The sequence below is a fragment of the Aspergillus lucknowensis genome (genome assembly GCF_044049455.1).
Source record: "Aspergillus lucknowensis strain CBS 449.75 chromosome Unknown BJX67scaffold_68, whole genome shotgun sequence".
In the NCBI taxonomy this organism is placed as follows: domain Eukaryota; kingdom Fungi; phylum Ascomycota; class Eurotiomycetes; order Eurotiales; family Aspergillaceae; genus Aspergillus; species Aspergillus lucknowensis.
The window spans coordinates 26,184-37,659 of NW_027263612.1; the positions used below are offsets into that span (position 1 = coordinate 26,184).

At 50.5% G+C, this 11,476-nt stretch overlaps 7 protein-coding genes and 1 non-coding gene across 8 annotated transcripts; 2 read left to right on the top strand and 6 right to left on the bottom strand.

The window, feature by feature from the left end:
- Window positions 1–1,143: 1,143 nt before the first annotated feature.
- Window positions 1,144–2,802, bottom strand: BJX67DRAFT_366368 (SDR family NAD(P)-dependent oxidoreductase). Its single transcript, XM_071030391.1, has 6 exons — window positions 2,371–2,802; window positions 1,957–2,317; window positions 1,747–1,859; window positions 1,610–1,632; window positions 1,499–1,551; window positions 1,144–1,411 (listed from the first exon to the last, which is right to left on the bottom strand). The coding sequence occupies exons 1-6, from the start codon at window positions 2,435–2,437 to the stop codon at window positions 1,222–1,224; spliced, it is 807 nt and encodes a 268-aa protein (XP_070881364.1). The 5' UTR covers window positions 2,438–2,802; the 3' UTR covers window positions 1,144–1,221.
- Window positions 2,787–3,876, bottom strand: BJX67DRAFT_366370 (uncharacterized protein). Its single transcript, XM_071030392.1, has one exon. The coding sequence runs from the start codon at window positions 3,186–3,188 to the stop codon at window positions 2,922–2,924; it is 267 nt and encodes an 88-aa protein (XP_070881365.1). The 5' UTR covers window positions 3,189–3,876; the 3' UTR covers window positions 2,787–2,921.
- A 177-nt stretch (window positions 3,877–4,053) lies between these two features.
- BJX67DRAFT_366372 (thiamine diphosphate-binding protein) lies at window positions 4,054–5,626 on the top strand. The gene is made up of 3 exons (XM_071030393.1): window positions 4,054–4,617; window positions 4,682–5,244; window positions 5,296–5,626. Exons 1-3 carry the CDS (start codon window positions 4,061–4,063, stop codon window positions 5,331–5,333), a joined length of 1,158 nt encoding a protein of 385 aa, XP_070881366.1. The 5' UTR covers window positions 4,054–4,060; the 3' UTR covers window positions 5,334–5,626.
- On the top strand, window positions 5,499–5,606 carry BJX67DRAFT_t86. Its single transcript has one exon. It is a non-coding gene; the product is annotated as a tRNA-Leu (tRNA).
- Window positions 5,627–5,897: 271 nt separating the features above from the next.
- Window positions 5,898–6,948, bottom strand: BJX67DRAFT_297079 (RNA polymerase III transcription factor IIIC subunit-domain-containing protein). Its single transcript, XM_071026903.1, has one exon. It carries the CDS (start codon window positions 6,790–6,792, stop codon window positions 6,010–6,012), a length of 783 nt encoding a protein of 260 aa, XP_070881367.1. The 5' UTR covers window positions 6,793–6,948; the 3' UTR covers window positions 5,898–6,009.
- Window positions 6,949–7,564, bottom strand: BJX67DRAFT_297078 (uncharacterized protein). Its single transcript, XM_071026902.1, has one exon. The coding sequence runs from the start codon at window positions 7,459–7,461 to the stop codon at window positions 7,105–7,107; it is 357 nt and encodes a 118-aa protein (XP_070881368.1). The 5' UTR covers window positions 7,462–7,564; the 3' UTR covers window positions 6,949–7,104.
- Window positions 7,565–7,907: 343 nt separating this feature from the next.
- Window positions 7,908–9,982, bottom strand: BJX67DRAFT_385641 (uncharacterized protein; the record flags this gene model as incomplete). The annotated part of the gene is made up of 4 exons (XM_071033908.1): window positions 7,908–8,069; window positions 8,117–8,759; window positions 8,810–9,561; window positions 9,614–9,982. The coding sequence occupies 4 exons, from the start codon at window positions 9,980–9,982 to the stop codon at window positions 7,908–7,910; spliced, it is 1,926 nt and encodes a 641-aa protein (XP_070881369.1).
- A 238-nt stretch (window positions 9,983–10,220) lies between these two features.
- Window positions 10,221–11,413, bottom strand: BJX67DRAFT_391264 (putative alcohol dehydrogenase; the record flags this gene model as incomplete). The annotated part of the gene is made up of 3 exons (XM_071034757.1): window positions 10,221–10,893; window positions 10,944–11,103; window positions 11,158–11,413. 3 exons carry the CDS (start codon window positions 11,411–11,413, stop codon window positions 10,221–10,223), a joined length of 1,089 nt encoding a protein of 362 aa, XP_070881370.1.
- Window positions 11,414–11,476: the final 63 nt, after the last annotated feature.

Here is an 11,476-nt window from a genome sequence, read left to right on the forward strand (position 1 = left end):
CATCTACTAGGATCCTGATTCTAGTATTATATTAATAAGCCAGGATGCCTATACCAAGGATATCCTTACCAAGTATGGTATAGCAACATGTAGTAGCGCTAACATCCCTATAAATCTAGCATACCAATCCTACCATGTAAAGCTTGAGAAGCAAGAATCTGGCCCGAGCGATGCTAAGAACGCCAAATTAGCTCTGGTTTCTAACTTTGCAATAGTCCTAGGTCAGCTCAACTAGCTTGTTACTAAAACACAGCCTGATATTTAGTATGCTATATTCTAATTGTAATATTATATAAGCTCCCTGATCTAATATAACCTAAAGGCTGTTAAAAATCTGCTATAGTATCTAAAATACTACTAATATTGCCTGTAGATTAGTTAAAATCCTAAAGCAGGTCTATAGATCTATGTTAATACCATGTATTAAGATTATACTAATAATAAGAGTACCAAGGTATTTATAATACTCTATGCAGGCAGCCCGATATCTTGGTCCTCTAAGAAGGAATCAGTACTTGCCCTATCTACAATTATTATAGAACTTATTGCTTTTGACCATATAGTCAAAGAAGTGTTGTATGTCTGGAAGCTTGCTATAGTACTCAGCTTATTGATTAACAAGAAGATTATAATATCAACTAATAATAATAATGCTGTTAAATTGCTCTAGAAAACAGGTTTCTTGCTTACTACAAAGTAGCTAGATAACTATTTCCTATTTGTCAAGGACTGCCTGGAAGTAGGTAAGGTTGAATTCTTGCATATTAATAGGACGTGCAATCTAGCTAATAGATTTACTAAGCTACTTGATGCGGGCTGTTTTAAAGCCTTTGTAAGATTAATTAACCTTTAAGAGGTTGTCTAGTAGGCTAATTCGCTTCTTATTTCTATGGAGGATGTTGGAATAAGGTTTTTTCCATGGTTTTTCCCCATAGTTCGTGTGTTTTTTCCCATGTTTTTATCCTAAGTTCTGTACCTCAACACCAGGCATTATATCTAGACTACCAAATTAGAAAGGTTGCCAGCCTCATACCAGCGAGTCGCCTACAGGGGTGTGTTGGAGGCCTCGGTTAGGCGACTAGCCGAGGTCATGTGACCACACAACCTCCCTAGTAGGTCGACACTCAGTAGCTAGAGAGAATCAAGCGACTTCGTTCTGGCCGACAGCTCCGTTTCTAAATCAGACGAGATTTACACAGCTGACCATCAAGCGTTCATAGACTAAGCAGTATACCCCCCATCCACAACCAAACTCCCCCCACACATATAGCTTCCCATCCGCGACGTAAGGAAGAGCACGGCATTCGCAATCTCCTCCGGATCCGCCGGCCGTCCCAGGGCCGTCTTGTCAATCTCCATGGACAATTTCTGCGAGACAAGCCCTTCGTGCGTGAGCGGGGTGTCGACGTATCTGGAGTTCATGTCAGAATCTTTATACTGAGCATCCTCTGTTCCTTGTATTTTCTCAGTGGTAGAGATAGCTAACTCGATTACTTACCCGGGGCAGATCGCGTTAATCCGGATCCCGTCTCTCGCGTACCGTTTTGCGTCCTGGAGGTACCTGTTAGCCATAAGCGAGCCTCATAATGGGGTGGGATACGTTACGTACGAGTTTCGTTAATCCGACGACGGCTGTTGCGGTAGTTAGTTACTCCGTATTAGCTTGCTTGGTGAAAAAAAAAAAGAGAGCAGCCACTACTTAGTCGATGTCACCGGGAATATGCTATCTATGGGGATCGTACGTACCATGTTTTGCGGCGGTGTATGCGACAACGCCCATTCTCCAGTCCGGGGTTGAGACGCCAAGGATAGAGGCTATATTCACGATGATCCCGCGGCCTTCGTGGCCCGGGCGTAATCTACATAGTTACGCAACAACCAATCGCTTAGCTTAGCAATAGCGACAGCAGTTTAAGGGGGGCTGTGCGCTGGGATGCCGGGTAACCGGGGACGTACTCCTGCGTCAGCATCTGACGAATCACCCACTTCTCGCAGAGCATGACGCCGGTCTGGTTGATATCGATGACGCGTTGCCAGTCCTCGAGGGGCAAATCGTGCGTTGGATTAGGGATGCCCGCGATTCCGGCGGCGTGGATCGAGATGTCGATGCGGCCGAATTTCGAGGCCGCGGATTGCACTGCTGCGGCGATCTCTTCTTCCTTGGTCACGTTCACGGTGAAGGTCTCGACGCGGACTTCGGGGTACTGGCTTTTCAGTTCTCCTTGTGCGGTTTGGAGACCTGTGGTGTTTATGTCGGCTAGGGCGAGTCCTTGGATGCCGTTCTGCGCGTAGAGTGATGCGATGGATTTTCCGATTCCTTTGGCAATTTGTTAGCATGTTGCTTTGTTGGGCGAGAAGGATATCTCGTACCTGAGCCGCCCCCGGTGATGAAAGCTGTGCCAGTAACATGGCAGGGTGGGCTCGCTGCATTCGCCATCTTTATGAGCTGTATAACAGAAGGATTGAATATTTGGCGGAGAGGTTGAGGGATACCTCGGCTTTATAACTACTGATGCAATGCGGGGTTCCAGGCTGGTCCGCAGACAGGGTTCAAACCTTCGGTCAGATGTCAGTCCACGTATTTTCACATGGTTTGGAGAAGTAATCCGTTTTTACAACAGAGATACGTATGCAGCACCTCCAGCATGACTGAATATCTTGGGCATATCGCGGCGAAGCCAGATGGCAAGCATGCTAATCACCATTGGAGAGTTCCAATCGAAGTATGATCCCCGCCCGAGATGGGAATAAGGAGAAGTATCACCGCGGTAGACGAGGCGAGGATTCCTAGGAAGTCGATACGCTTACACTTGCGGAGAAGCTGTCATTATTAGAGTAATTGGGGATCAGGAAGTAGCCAACTACTGCTGATATACCAGCTAATGGAGCAAACAGCCAGAAGAACCCCCGCCAAGCCGAATTTATAATAAATCCACACCAATGAATGGTCCAACAATGTCGCCAAGTCCCATGAAGACACCCGAAATTCCTTTGTATTTGCCTTGTTGTTGCAGAGTCACTACATTGGACACAATAATCATTGTTAATGTAGCCACACCTCCACTAGCGACCCTAGCTAGACCACGGAAGACGTAGAACATCCGATATGCAAAGTAGAACCAACGCTGAGATATAGATAACTTGCAGCCAAAGATACCACGGAGGCGGCCGTAGAGAAGCGTGAACATAGTGTTGGCGACTAATGATGATGTCGCAGCACAAGATATTGTATTCTGCGCATTAAGGTCTTCAGCAATTGTGGGGAGTGTGACCCTGATGCCATTCTCATCAAGAAGTTGATGAGCAAGGAGATTGCGAGCCCTGCAAAATTACCAAGGGTTGACCACGTTGGAGAAGGTTGGTCTGGTCATGGAGGGCTTTCTCGGCAGCTCGTTGGCGATCCATGATTCATTGGACTGCTGTTGAGCGTGGATAGAAGCCTTGGTGTGCAAGCGCCGACGAGAGATACTGTTCACATTCTGAATTCAGCCTGTGAGAAATATCATTTCCCCCCTACGCGGTTCGAATACATCAGATAGGGTATATATCTGGGGTTTGGTCCCTCCATAGTCATCGTGATATGACGGTCCAAATAATCCCTGCTAGACCATCAAACTTACTGGCCGACTTCACAAATATGAGACCATTTCGAGTCCGTCGAGGCAGGCCTCCGGCGGAGAATTGCCGAATCATTGGTCTGCGTTGACCCCAGAGAGCGTCCCCAAGGCTATCGGATCGATCCGAGAGGCCGGTCCGTTCCGGGCTCCTGACTCATTCAACATGGGAACTTGAGTACTAGGATACTTGTTCCCTCCGATTTCGCAAGAAGCAGCTGGTGTTTGGGTTCATGTCCAATGGACGGCGTCTGAATTCGTGGTGTTCTGCGGTGAACTCCAAGCAAAGGCCGAATAGTCACGTGCTTATTTGTATGCCTGGCAATTCCGCCAGAAAACTCAGGCACCGACTATCGGTTATCCGCGGGATTCCCCGCATGATCTCATGGAAATAAAACCAGGGGCAGGGAGCCCAAGAGGTTCTCTTCACCTCTCATACCCTCATCATGGCTTCTCTTCTACGGCGTCACTATGTGACGCGAGTCTGCAGCCGGGGGTTCTCAACTGCCCCCTCCCCTTCAACCCGACTGAACCTCCCAATCGACTATAAATCTACTCCACTCCTCCATCACACCTCCTCGTCACTACCAGGTGCCTTCGATCTTCCAGGTTCCAGTACATCGAAGTACATGAACCTTTATACGGCCATTAATGCTGCGTTGCGGACTGCTCTTACGAAATCGAACAAAGTCATGCTTTTTGGCGAGGATGTCGCCTTTGGTGGAGTCTTTCGGTGCTCGATGGACCTGCAAACGGAGTTTGGGTCGGAGAGGGTATTCAACACTCCCTTGACGGAGCAGGGGATTGTGGGGTTTGCGATTGGTGCCGCAGCAGAGGGGATGAAACCCGTGGCAGAGATTCAGTTTGCCGACTATGTGTTTCCAGCGTTCGACCAGATTGTCAATGAGGCGGCGAAGTTCAGGTACCGGGAGGGGGCAACCGGCGGGAACGTAGGTGGGATGGTAATACGGATGCCGTGCGGTGCTGTGGGACATGGTGCTTTGTGAGTCTGCTCTACTGTTATGCAGTCGGAGTATTGGACTGGACTAATCAAGCAATCCTCCTAGGTACCACTCACAATCTCCGGAAGCGCTTTTCGCTCATGTTCCGGGTATACAAGTTGTTATGCCCCGATCTCCGTCACAAGCGAAAGGCCTCCTACTCTCCTCTATCTTCGAAAGCAATAATCCTGTCGTCTTCATGGAACCAAAAGTGCTCTATAGGGCTGCCGTGGAACACGTGCCGAACGAGTACTATACCATCCCTCTCAACAAGGCAGAGGTTATCAAGCCTGGTAACGATCTCACAATTATCTCATACGGCCAGCCGCTGTACCTCTGCTCAGCAGCCATCGCCGCTGCGGAGAAAGCGCTAGGCGCGAGCGTGGAGTTGATTGATTTACGGACAATCTATCCATGGGATAGACAGACAGTGTTAGACAGCGTGAAGAAAACAGGGCGGGCAATCGTTGTCCACGAGAGCATGATCAACTATGGAGTTGGCGCCGAGGTCGCTGCGACTATTCAGGACGGAGCGTTCTTAAGCCTGGAAGCGCCAGTCAAGCGGGTGGCGGGATGGAGTACGCACACCGGATTGACATACGAGAAGTTCATCCTTCCCGATGTTGCGAGTGAGTATTGGCCTCCGCTATCTCAGGGTATTTGTGCTAATTGGGTAATAGGGGTTTACGATGCCATCAAGCAGACGCTGGAGTATTAGGGTTATGTATTTGGTGGGCTGTGCGATATAATATTTGCAAGGTTTCGAACCTGATATCATTCTGCAATACGATATGATGATAGCAATAGAGCCTAGACTTTTCGAGGGTTCGTTTCTTTTGAGGACATACTTGTGCTGCAAATGGTGAAATTTTTTCACCATACAGGCAAGATGGCCGAGCGGTCTAAGGCGCTAGACTCAAGGACTTTGTCCTTCTTCGAACAGAGGCTTCTAGTAGAGAAATCTGCGTGGGTTCGAATCCCACTCTTGTCAAGTTTTTTTTTTTTTTTTTTTTTTTGCTTTATCATTCTCCGCGTCCTCCGTCCTTAATTAATCCTCGGACCTGCGTGGCCTGACATCTTTCTAATACCATTTTGTAACGTACACACTCTCTTACCAACGTCAACAACACAGGATTCCCCACTGTTCGTCTCTATCGGAGTGCCCCTTTGAGGCGCGGCCACGGAAAATTATCGTCGGGGCGCGGCTGCCATGCTTCCTCTCCAATTCCTATCTATCATTGCACGATTTTCTTTTCCAAGACGATGACTCAAACTCAATTGACCTTATTCTCGTGAGAATTGTTCTTCGGAGAACAGCATTCTTCCGAGTATCAGCTTCACCAAACTTGAATCCGTACCTGATCCTGTCCACTCTGTTGCCATCGGGGTTGTATTCATCTGGGATCGAAAGCAGTTTCTCGTAATCGTCGTTGGCGAGGGGGGCAGCCATCCCGCAGGCAGATGAGTTTGTCGCTCATGATTTCCCACATTTTAGCCCAAGTACCAGTAAAGAAGAAGCCGGTTGTGGGGTGAGGTGCCATGCGAAGATTTTTTGTTGACATCACCCGCGAAAGTTGATCGTCGGTCACATCGCACAGCTGCCAACTTCGGATCCCAGCGACGATTGTCCGCCCATCAAAGATATGACACTGGCGATGTGCTGCACGATGCGCCGGGAAGCCCACCAGAAGGTTGATCATCCCATCAGCCCCGAAAACAATAGGATCGTAGTTAATTGGAAGGTATATTGTTTGATATTTGCGATACGCAGCTTCCAATCTTGGATCGACATCGAATCTAATAAGAGCACCCTTCCACGGCCCATCTTGGAAAACATAGCCGCAGTAGGGGAGAGCTCGATAGAAGTCGTCGACATTGCATCGAGAACCGAGCTTATGCCATAGAAATTGGGCAGAGGCTACCGGACGGATTTGTAAAAGCTCTTGCAGCCTATGGACAATGGGTTGGATTGGTGCATCCAGTGGGCTTAGAGGAGGAGCGGCAGACGTGCCTGGTTGACGTGGCTGTGTGAATGACATGGGGCAGAGAGGGTGGCTTCGGATCGCAGTATTCCCCTGGCAAAAGGCGTTTGTTTTGAAATCATAATCTATAATGGGCCATAGTTCCTGCTCCAGCCTGCCAATACCAAGTAAAGCGTGCAAAGAAAGCAAATCCATGGAAAAATAGAGATGGAGTGGTAGTAACGCAGAGGTTAGCAAGAGTAAACCTGGAAGAATGTTTTGGACTTCAAGTTGGTGTTGCTTCCGAGTCTTATGAATACAGTGCAATCAAGCACATGGATGGATACCTGCTTTTTTGACCTGTACAACTGCGCAAGACAACGAAATTTCCTCCCTGATGCCAGGTTTTCCCCTCTTTCCTAATCGCTGGCCATGACAACTTGGTCTTTCTCTTTATAGCCTAGTTGTTTGTCCATATTTCCATGACCAAGACCCGGTTGCTAACGCCCCTAAGGCTGGCCGCCCGACCTACCTTGACGGGACGGCTGTGGACCAGCGGTGTAAGAAACGCTGTCTTACAAGCATAGGTGGCGCTTTAGAGCACTTTGGAGCTGGAGTGATTGAACTGCTGCTACTTATGGAATCGGTAAGTGCCCGACACCAATGGCAAATCTCCCGCCGTCTCCCAAGACGCGGAATCGGAGAACGGTCCATCGTCCCGAAGTCAACTCGCCCCCCGGCAATTTGGATGTCCGTTAAATTGGCCGCTGTCTTCGACCGGCTGGGGTTAGCTCCTGAAATAGGGACCAAAGCTGTAGCGAACGAAGATTGCCGCCGGCAGGGCCGAAGGACTAGCCAGTTGCTTGAAGAGGGTGGGAATGACATTCCGGAATGATCATCGGGCCTGGGGAAAGAGAACAGTGAAAATTACTGGCCCGCATCTCGCCCAGTGTCCTTCGCCTTGTCATGAGGATCCACCTCACCCATTGAACTCTTCCTCTTCTTTCCTTTTAGTCGGAAATGAAGCCAGAAGAAGCGGCTAGGCGAAGGCACATGACCAAAACACCAGAAGAGCTCTTCAGCCTTGATGATCAAAATAGGTATTGATCTAACATATACCGCGGTTCTGTCCACATGACCTTTCGACACTTCGTCTCTGATTGGTGTTTCCTCTCCCATTCTTCTGTTGTCCGAAACAGGCAGTCGCAACCGCTGCCCGCGGGACCTCACCGCGCGGGCCCTTCTGTTGTTTCAGTTCTGGCTCGTCACTACAAGATCCAGAATATTCCAAAACTTAGCGCCAGGATCCAACTTTCTCCGTCCTTCTAGATTCATGATCTTCCTCCTCCCTCCCTACGCCCCCGCAGAGCCATCCACTCTTCGACAATTCCCGCATAGGACGACGGCCGATATACCGCCATCAGTTCTCTCGACCACCGTTTGCCCATTCGGTAGGGGTTTAATCCAAGGTCGCGCATCAACATGTCGTTATACTATAAGACGTTCAGCCACAGAGCAATACCGCTGGGATATTACTTACATTGATTGTGTCTACATTCAGCCCAACACCTGTCAATCGGCCCCACACTATATCCTCCGCAACCGATTCATATACGGGCCCTGGGCCCGCCGGGAGTCCACCTTGCGCCTCTTTATCAAGGCCGCCTGTGAGGAACGCTACGGCCCACAGCGCTTGAACTTCTGCAACAACGGCTACGGCCCCAGTGTAGACAGCGCCCAGGACCGCAAACGACCGGTCTCCCTCCTCAAGTAGTGTTGGTGACGCAATACGCCGGAAGAGACGATATGTATTCCTCGTCGGGGCTGTTGCGTGTTTTAATATACCGGCATTGAAAATGTGCCGCATCTTGGATTCGACCCTCCGTTCTATGGCGTCCCAGTCATAGCCCTGTGTGGAGACTGATGGATATGGCAAGCCGAGCTGGGCTCCAAGATTAGGGGGCTCAAAATTGATAGGGATACACGGTTTCCATCCTGTGGCGTGGATAATAAGATCGACCGATGGGATGTAAGTGCCGTCCGTCAGGTGGATGCTCGGATCCGGAGAAAATCCTGAGAGATAGGCGATACTCGACCGATAGATGTGAACGTTTGGACCCCAGATTGTCTCCCACAGATCTGAATGATTTGCGATCCCACCTGGAGATGTGCATTCAATTACACTATGAAAGTTGATCAGCAAATGCTAGAGGTTGGAGCGGGTTAGTTTTACTTGGCGGCTGGACGCAGTTTCTTCATCTTCGGTTGGGAATCATACCCTGCCGAAGCGTGGATAGAAGCGTCGACTTGCTTCCACATCTGACGTAGTACCGCCCGCCCCAACGGATTCTCGTGGAGTAACCTCCGCACCCAAGAGCCCTCGACTCGGGGTATCCGGGAAGGAGAAGTGGAATTTGGCCAGGCAACCCGCTTTGGAATCTCGTGGACGCACCGACTCATCATCCCCACAATCCGTGTACAAATGGCCTGGTCGCTTGCGACTCGTCTTCTCCCTAGCTGCGTGGTGGGCTGCGTCATCCAAGCAGGTCCGTGTCCGTCTTCGCGAATAATCCAGTGTACTTGCACTGGCTCCGGCGGCTGCGCATCCAAATGGAACGATGCACTATTTCGATGAAGCGAGCCGAACAGGTGGATGAAATCAAACGCGGATTTGGCCCCTCCGTATATTGCCACAGATCTTGGAAAAGCGTGGCACTGCGCTCCATACTTGAGATATCTTTGTGGGTAGGGGATCGGCGGATATCCTAGGTTGTCCCGACAGTATGTCCCGACATCTCTGGCGTGAATCGCAGGGATGGGATGGTCTCCGGCATGGGGAATATCCGGAATATTAGGGGTGGAGGTAAGCCCGGTGGCAAGAATGAGCTTGTCGCAAGTCAGGGTGAGAGGCGTAGAAGACCCTCCGATATGGAAAGCAATGCCCAGTGCCCATTGCTTTGAAGGCAGCCGAGAGACACTCTCGACCTACCAAGGTGAGTAATGGTAAAGATATGTTTTCCCTATGTTGGGGACGCACCTTCCAGTTCAATCGGATGCGCCTTGTGAGATCCCATTTCTGGCACCAGATATGCAAATATCTGTTTATTTTCCAACCTGGGATAAACCGGCCCCCGTCTGTCTCCCCGGGGGTTCCTGGGACGGTAACATCCAGCGGTAGATCGCTGAACTCGTAATGACCGTAGGAGTTCTGGCTTAAGAGATTGGGGTACAAGCGCTCTCGACCCCAAGTACCTCCTATGTCCGATGCTAAATCAATGATAAGAACATCGTCGTCGTCATTGTGCTCGTCCTTCTCTGACTTGCTGTAGGCGCCGGTGACCTGCAGGTATGTTTTAGCAGCGATGAGGCCGTAGAAGCCGGCACCCACGATGACGAGTTTGGGCATTTTGACCAGTCGCTAAAATTACCCTTATGCAAGCTACGCCAAAGGTACCTTTTTCTCGCTTTGGCATGGTCTTTAAGTAGCTCGACCTGCCGGACAAGTGCCCGGAACAATGGGAGCTGGCACTTGGTCGTCTTCGTATTGTTCATTGCAGACAAAGAAAGACTTGGCGACAGCGCCGATCACGACGCGGAAACATGGGTTGAAGATGGCAATATTCAAGTTCTATTCGTCTATTGCTCTATATCGTGGCGTCTGCTTCGTCGACAATCGTCACTTTGATGCTGGGCCGGTCGCGATTGGCACACAACTCCAGCGCCTCGTTCGCCCGCTCAAGAGGAAAGCAATGGGACACCAACGGCTTCAGATCCAGGATTCCGCCTGAGAGACACGCGATTGCTGGAGGCCATGTGTCGCGGTACCGATTGATAAACTTCAGATCAATCTCCGCTAAAGAAAGATGCATAAACGGCAGATTGTTCATGGTTGCCTTTCCGACTCCAATCACCACCACCACGCCGCCTCGTCGCGCCGTGTACGCGGCCGTACACACACTGCTCTCAACACCTGTACACTCCAGCACTCGGTCGGGGGCACTGTACTCGTCGTCTCCAAAGAGTGTCCGAATTTCCTGCGCAGTTCCCTGGGCATCTAATGTCGGTTTGATCCGGTATGTACGAGCAGCGGGGACAAACTCCTTTGCAAACCTGAGGCGGCTCTCGTCAATGTCTGTGATAACAACCGGATGCGCGCCGGATGCCCGTGCGGCGGCAGCAGCGATGAGACCGATGGGACCGGCGCCACAGACAACAACGCCGCGGCCAAGTTCGATTCTTGCGATCTGGATACCGCGCATCACGACGCTGAGCGGTTCGAGAAGGGCGCCGTCGAGATAGGAGAGTTTGGCGGGCAGTCTGTGGATTAGCACCTGAAGGATAACCCGTTCAAACTAGAAAAACCTTACTTATGCAGCCACTTAGCGGGGTGAACTTTATATCGTTGTATCGTACCAGCATAGGGGTAGACACCGGCAAACTGCACGTCCTCACAAAGGTTGTATCGCCCGTCATTACACAGGAAGCAGTGCTCGCATGGTACACCCGGTTCGACGGCAACGCGATCGCCTTTCAGTGATGTTAGTGGCTGCAGTCTCGCTTGCAAAAGATAGGGTGGCATACCGGGCTGCAACTGCGTAACACCCTCGCCGCACTTCAGAACCACGCCTGCCGCTTCATGGCCGATGATGCAGTCGCCCTTGAAGACGAGTTCGCCGATACGGCCAGCTTTCCAGAAGTGGATGTCCGACCCGCAGACACCGGTCACCTTTATCTGAAGGAGAACCTCGCCTTTACCGGGAGAGTGGATGGGAGCTTCAACGAGTTTGATTTGGTGGTCCGCCGTGACCTGCAGAGATGGATTGGGGAGGAACGACATGGCCGCGAGGAAGATGGCTGGAGGACGACACGGATCACTGAGAGTGGAAAAGAAGGAGGCGAC

Coding starts and splice junctions, on each gene's coding strand:
- BJX67DRAFT_366372 (XM_071030393.1), top strand. CDS start 4,061: ATGGCTTCTCTTCTACGGCGTCACTATGTGACGCGAGTCTGCAGCCGG. Junction 4,618..4,681: donor GCTGTGGGACATGGTGCTTT/GTGAGTCTGCTC, acceptor CAATCCTCCTAG/GTACCACTCACAATCTCCGG. Junction 5,245..5,295: donor CATCCTTCCCGATGTTGCGA/GTGAGTATTGGC, acceptor ATTGGGTAATAG/GGGTTTACGATGCCATCAAG.
- BJX67DRAFT_366370 (XM_071030392.1), bottom strand. CDS start 3,188: ATGTTCACGCTTCTCTACGGCCGCCTCCGTGGTATCTTTGGCTGCAAG.
- BJX67DRAFT_297079 (XM_071026903.1), bottom strand. CDS start 6,792: ATGGATTTGCTTTCTTTGCACGCTTTACTTGGTATTGGCAGGCTGGAG.
- BJX67DRAFT_366368 (XM_071030391.1), bottom strand. CDS start 2,437: ATGGCGAATGCAGCGAGCCCACCCTGCCATGTTACTGGCACAGCTTTC. Junction 2,318..2,370: donor CATCACCGGGGGCGGCTCAG/GTACGAGATATC, acceptor AAATTGCCAAAG/GAATCGGAAAATCCATCGCA. Junction 1,412..1,498: donor ATTAACGCGATCTGCCCCGG/GTAAGTAATCGA, acceptor CATGAACTCCAG/ATACGTCGACACCCCGCTCA.
- BJX67DRAFT_297078 (XM_071026902.1), bottom strand. CDS start 7,461: ATGTCATTCCCACCCTCTTCAAGCAACTGGCTAGTCCTTCGGCCCTGC.